Source organism: Rhincodon typus, chromosome 7 (assembly GCF_021869965.1).
Source record: "Rhincodon typus isolate 14 chromosome 7, sRhiTyp1.1, whole genome shotgun sequence".
Taxonomy (NCBI): domain Eukaryota; kingdom Metazoa; phylum Chordata; class Chondrichthyes; order Orectolobiformes; family Rhincodontidae; genus Rhincodon; species Rhincodon typus.
In genome coordinates this window covers 29172919-29179722 of record NC_063338.1, presented here as the reverse complement: position 1 = coordinate 29179722, position 6804 = coordinate 29172919, and the positions used below count along the sequence as shown (strand labels likewise).

Genomic DNA, 6804 nt, shown 5'->3' with positions numbered 1-6804 from the left:
TTAAAAAGCACAATCATTCTATTCAGGCAGGACTTCCACCAGCACCAACACATATATCATGAAGGAAGCTCAATGGGATATCGTCAGGATCTCACTTGGTGAATCCCATAAATCATGTGAGCAGAAGGAGGTTTTGGTAATAAGAACAGCAGAGTTCCCCACCTGAGGTCACAAGATCCTCCTAGCATTGTTTAGCTGAGCACAATTGTTAAGTGTCAATTGAGCAGGGAACAAGTCATCCATTTGAAGCATTGTTCTTAAGTAGCAGCAGAGAAATATGAGGTTCATTTCCAGAGGCACTGCATATAGTTAGAGACTGGAAGCGTTAGTTTCCAACAGGTGTGTCATGATATCTCAAACATTTGTTCAGATGCCCTAAATTCATGAGAAAATGGCTATCTGCATGGAACATCTGATGCAACAAGATTTTCACCAATGTTCTGTACAGCTGCAGTTTGTCATTATAGATAGGATGGAGACTTCCCCATTCAGTATTTCACTTAATTACAGCAAAGTGCTCTTCAGCTCTTGGCTCAAAGAGAAATGTTAGGGGGCTATCAGAGGGAAGATGAAAAAGGGCACAAGGAAGTGGGACTCTGTTAAAAGCATGTCCATGTCTCACCCCTTGCTTTTCTAGACCCTCAGTTAAAGTCCCACGATGTTAGGCATTGCAAGATCATGGAATTAAAATGGGAATCTAGCCAATTTTGGAATGAGAGTCAATTGGCATTGTAGGAGAGATGAAGTAAGGTAATGTGGGGAGGAAATTGCTAAAGTAGAGAAAGTGATTGAAAGTTAAATATGGTAGTAATTGCTAAGCTGTGTAGCATAGCATAAGATGCATAACTGTAACATTTCCTCAGCCAAAATGTGTTGAGAAGGAGCAGATTTTAACACGCTGCTTTAAGAGAGTGAAAGTGGTGCTGTTGACCAAACTGTGCAGGGAAGAAAAATGGATAAGGTCATCATTTTTATATTGCCTAGACTTTTGAACATGTACAATTTCTTATAACATTTATTTGGATGGAGGAGTGGAAGGGTGGATTAGTAAGTTCACGGGCGATATGAAGGTGGGTCGAGTTGTGGATAGTGCGGAGGGCTGTTCTAGGTTACAAAGGGACATTGATAAGAAACACAGCTGGGCTGAGAAGTGGCAGATGGAGTTTAACATTGAAAAGTGTGAAGTGATTCATTTTGGAAGGACAAATTTGAAAGCAGAATACAGAGTTAACGGAAAGATTCTTGGTAGTGTGGAGGAGCAGAGGGATCTCGGGGTTCATGTCCGCAGTTCCCTGAAAGCTGCCACCCAGGTGGATGGAGTTGTTAAGGAGGCGTATGGTGTGTTAGCTTTCATTAATAGAGGGATCGAGTTCAAGAGCCGTGAACTTATGCTCCAGCTATACAAAACCCTGGTTCGGCCACATCTGAAGTATTGTGTCCAGTTCTGGTCGTCTCATTACAGGAAAGATGTGGAAGCATTGGAAAAGGTACAGAGGAGATTTACCAGGATGTTGCCTGGAATGGAGGGAAGGTCTTACGAGGAAAGGTTGAGAGAGCTAGGGCTTTTCTCTCTACAACGACAAAGGATGAGAGGTGACTTGATAGAGGTATACAAAATGATCAGAGGTATAGATAGAGTGGATAGCCAGAGACTTTTTCTTAGGCTGGTAGTAGCTATTACAAGAGGGCATTGTTTTAAAGTGAGTGGAGGTAGATATAGGGGAGATGTCAGAGGTGGGTTCTTTACTCAGAGAGTGGTAGGGGCATGGAATGCATTGCCGGACAGGGTAAAGGAGTCGGCCTCATTAGGGGCATTTAAGCGGCTATTAGATAGGCACATGGATGATAGTATAAGGTAGGGGTGGAGGTTAGATAGACCTTAGGGTTAGGGTAAAAGTTCGGCACAACATCGTGGGCCGAAGGGCCTGTACTGTGCTATACAGTTCTATGTTCTATGTTCTATGTTCTATTGTTCCGCAGCCCTACGCAGTGAAAGTGAGCTGGTAGGCAGTGCCAGTACCACCTCCCTCTATGTGGCATAAGGGAAGATTATATGAGACTTGGCGACACCCACTTAGAAAATTACACATCCTGCATTCAATATCCTGGCTTCGAACGCTGAATAAGGGAAGTCGTGCAAACATTGCTTCTCGGTTGGTGGTTTGTTCTGATGGCCAATAGTCACAGATGGCACTTTTACACTATATTCATAATTCTATCCAAGCATAATAAAAATGTTTGTGAAGCAATTTGAGAGAGACAAAAAGAACAGCCAAGAATAGTTCCTCATCTGCATATTTGTCCTCAAACATGATAATAAAGTATGCAGACTGCTGCACAGAAGTTTCTTTCTGGCTAGCTAATACACAGATTTTTTTTTAACCACTTTTCATATAGACCTGCGCAATGGGGTGTGCAGCTGAAAACATTCAGGAAGCATGTGTAGTTTCCTCAAGAAACATTAAGTGGATGCTACCTGTTCAAAAAGCTAAACAACAAATGGTCATTTCAAGAAAATTCCAGACCAAAGTATAAAAGCAAGAAACTAAAAACAAAAAAGTGAGAACATAATTTTTAGCAGCATCTTAACAGATCACTCTAAGCTTTTTCTATGCAGACATTTTTAAAGAACACCAAGTTTTTTAAATTTAACTGAAGCTTCTGCCAGTTCATTCGAACATTTAATTCTTTAAGTAGAGTAATATACCTTAGGGTAAACTGCCAGGTAAGTATTCGAGAAAAAATGATGTACATAGTTTGGTCTTGAAACTCGTTAATAGTCACAATATTAAAGTGCCTCATGAATCGTGGTGTAATTGGGTTTCGACCACCACCTAAGAGCAACATAATTTTGTTATTAACAAAGGACATCATTGCCATTTAGAAAAGTCAGACGCATTATTAGCAAACAAAATGGAAGCCAAATCTCCACAAAATTTACATTAATTATTAAGGAAATATAGGCACAGAATTTTTGGCCTCCAAATAGTCAGAGACAGGACATACACTGAAAGATGTGCAACCAGATCCCTTGCAAGTCCCGGTGCAATAACAGCAGGTTAATTGCCTGTGAAATTTACACTTTGGGTGACCAATTACCAGGTGTCTGGAATTCACTAAACAAAACTCCAAAAAAGTATGCTGGAGAAACACAGCAGGTCTGGCAGCATCTGTGGACAGAAAAACTGATTTAACGTTTTGATTCCAGTGGCCATTCATTAGACCTGGTCAGCCCATCAGATACACTAAATGGTTAATCTACTTAGTTCTGCTGAAAATTACAATCAATGCATTTGTAAATGAGAAAAAATGAGAATTTGCCTGATGTTGTGCATGGTTTACCAAAGAAGGCTTACGATAAATACCAGGAATATTGCAGAGTCCGCCATTGATCTTCTGTGCAGGGGTTCAGACGGAGCCCAGCTTGAATTTGTGTCAGGGCTTTGAACAGAGCACACAGAGCAAATTTATCTAACATGGACCAAGTGGCCAGCTCTATGAATACAACAAAGGTTACAGGGGCTCTGCTGAAAGTTCTGTGCCCAGAAACCTGACATTCTCGCAGTGGAATTGACTGCTGAGAGGGACTTTCCGTTCTTCAATCTATTCTCAGTCACACTCACAAAACAGTGTTCAGTGTCATCTGAAATATCTTTTCTGGTAGCTCTGCAGGTTGTAAGCATAGAAGAAACACTTTATGGGAACACTCGAAAATACTAAATAAAAGAACTAACATCCTCCTGGATTGCAGTGCTCCAAGAAGGTAGCTCACCACAATTTTCTCAAAGGCAATGGATTAGTGAATGGCAATGAATGCTGGCCTAGCCAGAGATGCCCCACGTCCCTACAACAAATTTAAAAAAAGACAGACACTAAGGATTTTCTTATCAGTCAATCTCAATTATTTCTGTTAACTAATGAACATAGATAGAATCAAGATGTTGGACAAATTTGTTTTTCTCTTCTGGATTTGGCTTAGTGTTTATAGTTGCAGAAAAGTGAGAACAAAACATTGCCATAAGGGGGGAGGGAAGGCAAAACATTTTAGCAATCCCTAGATGATGGAAGAGTTAGAGAGTGTGATGAAGCTAAAAAAGATTGCGTATGACAGATGTCAGGTAGATAACATAATTGAGAATCAAATTAAATATGAAGAGGAAAAAAATGAGAGAAGCAAATTGGGAAAGAGAAGGAAGAGTTCGGTTTGAACTGGAGGCCTGTGACCAGCAATGTACTGCAAGGATCACTGCTGGGTCCACTGCTTTTCATCGTTTATATAAATGAATTGAATGTGAATATAAGAGGTGTGGTTAGTAAGTTTGCAGATGACATCAAAATTGGTGGTGTAGTGGACAGTGAAGAAGGTTGTCTCACAGTACAACGAGACCTTGATCAGAAGGGCCAATGGGCCAAGGAGTGGCAGATGGAGTTTAATTTAGATAAATATGAGATGTCTCATTTTGGTAAGGCAGACTGGGGCAGGGCTTATAGAGTTCATAGTAGGCCCCTGGGAAGTGTTGCCAAACAAAGAGATGTAGGGATACAGGTACATAGTTTCTTGAAAGTGGAACTGCAGTTAGACAGGGTGGTGAATAAGTCATTTGTCACGCTTGCTTTCATTCATCAGAGCATTGAGTAGGTGTTTATAGAATCCCTTCTGTTTGGAAGCATGCCATTCGGCCATCGAGTCCACACCAACCCTCCAAAAAGCATCCCACCCAGACCCACCATTCTCTCTATCCCTGTAACACTGTATTTCCCACGGCTAACCCACCTAAGCCTGCACATCCCTGGACACTCTGGGCAATTTAGCATAGCTAAACTACCTAACATGCACATCTTTGGACTAAGAGAGGAAACTGGAGCACACAGAGGAAACCCACAGACACAGGGACAATTGGCATACTCTACACAGACAGTCACCCAAGGCTGGAATCAAACCCGTGTCCCCGGCACTGTGAGGCAGCAGTGCTAATCAATGAGCCACCATGCTCACCGTTCTGAATAGTATAGGAGTTAGGACGTCATGTTGTGGCTGCACAGGAAATTGGTGGGGCCACTTTTGGAATACTGCATTCAATTCTCATCTCCCTGCTGTAGGAAAGATGTTGTTGAAATTGAAAGGGTTCAGAAAATATTAACAAGGATGTTGCCGGGATTGGAGGGTTTGAGCTATACTAAACTGATTTAGTTCCATTTGCCCGCATTTGGCCCATATCCCTCTAACCCCTAAAAGTGGCCTCACTATTGTCCTGTACAGCCAGACACCCACATCCAACAAACAATAAAAAAAAGAAAGCATGGAAAATTATGATGGAGTAATTACATAGGATTGGGAATTTACAAGAGACCATAATTAGAGAAGCGCAGGTAACTTAGAGGGCTATGGTACTCAATAAGATGATGGAGTTAAGGATCAGGCAAGTTCAGGGATAGATCAGAAAACAAGCATGAGAATTCTAATGTCAAGATGTTGCTTGTGAACTGGAGCCAATGTAGGTTTCTGAAACCACAAGGGATGGGACGTGCTATGAGTGACACATTCATAACAGGGCTGTTTATGGTGTTGTCATTTCTGGTGCCCAGGTTGATGTCAGGTGATAATGGGGTTTCATTACTTTGTTTAGACTTCATAGCAGTTTGTTAGAACTGAGTGGCTTGCTAGGCCATTTCAGAGGGCCATTAAGAGTCAACCATATTATTGTGACCTCAAGTGACATGTTGGCCAGACCAGGTGGAACTTTATAACAACTGACAATGGCTACTGTGAGATGAGCTTTTAATTCCAGGCTTTACTAAATTTAAACTCCATCATCTGCCACTGTGGGATTCACACCCATGTCCCAACATTAGCCTGTGGATCTGGATTATTAATCCAGTGAGATTAACAATACGCCACCACCTTGGCTTCAAATTCTGGACTTGCCTTGCACCTCTCTGCCTCCCTACTTTGCTTTCTTCCTTTAAATCACTCCATTAACCTAAATCTTTGACCAGGTGTTGGTTATCTGAACCATTATTTGGTTATGTGGTTCAGTGTCCTGTGTCCTAGTTTGCTTTATAATACCACTGTGAAGCAACTTGGAACATTGCATTATGTTAAAACCTCTATACATGTAAATAATTATTGCTGTTATTCTTTGGATGAAACAAGTGTCATAAACACCACAGTTGTTTCAATACTTTTAAGACTATTTGATTCTATCATTATTTTTGCCATCTTCATAAATATTTATAATTTGTTTTATAATAGCACTGGAACACTCATGTCCCTTAAGAACTCACCTGGTGGTCCCATTGCACACATGATTTGTATGTCCACTAGTTTAATTGTACTGCAGTCCTTTAGGTCATACCAATTCCAATGGTCTAACCACTGACGTAGAAGCTCAACTGGTGGCTGAGCACCATAGACTTCTCTTTGTGGCATGTTCACATCATCCACAAATACAACCTGGAAAAAGTAATAACATAGAGTTAACATGAAAAATGTTGCATTTCAGAACTAGATTTTTACTAATTATCTCTAATCATATTTGACATTTAGAAAATCTGCAAAATCTTAAATCAGGCATCGCACATGTGATGCCAACATAATTTGTAATTGTAGCCTATAATGATACAAACAAAATAAAAATGCCTAAGGGTAAATATTCCGATTGGGCACTCTGAATAGAATCTCACCTGGTTAACCACGGAAATTAAGGACAGTGTCAAATTGAAAAGAAAACATATAATGTGGCAAAGGATGTGAAAAGTTTTAAAAGCCAATAAAAGACCACCAAAAAAGGAAGAAAGCAACAA

The 6804-nt window shown here is 40.7% G+C and overlaps 1 protein-coding gene across 1 annotated transcript in view; it reads right to left on the bottom strand.

The window, feature by feature from the left end:
* Window positions 1-6804, bottom strand: part of dnah7 (dynein, axonemal, heavy chain 7) — a 311419-nt gene that overhangs the window by 163346 nt on the left and 141269 nt on the right. Inside the window, exons 37-38 of the mRNA XM_048599124.1 lie at window positions 6286-6454; window positions 2708-2834 (exon numbers count right to left, since the gene is read on the bottom strand). Of these exons, the coding sequence (XP_048455081.1) occupies window positions 2708-2834; window positions 6286-6454 (296 nt within the window). The remainder of the gene's footprint in view (window positions 1-2707; window positions 2835-6285; window positions 6455-6804) is intronic.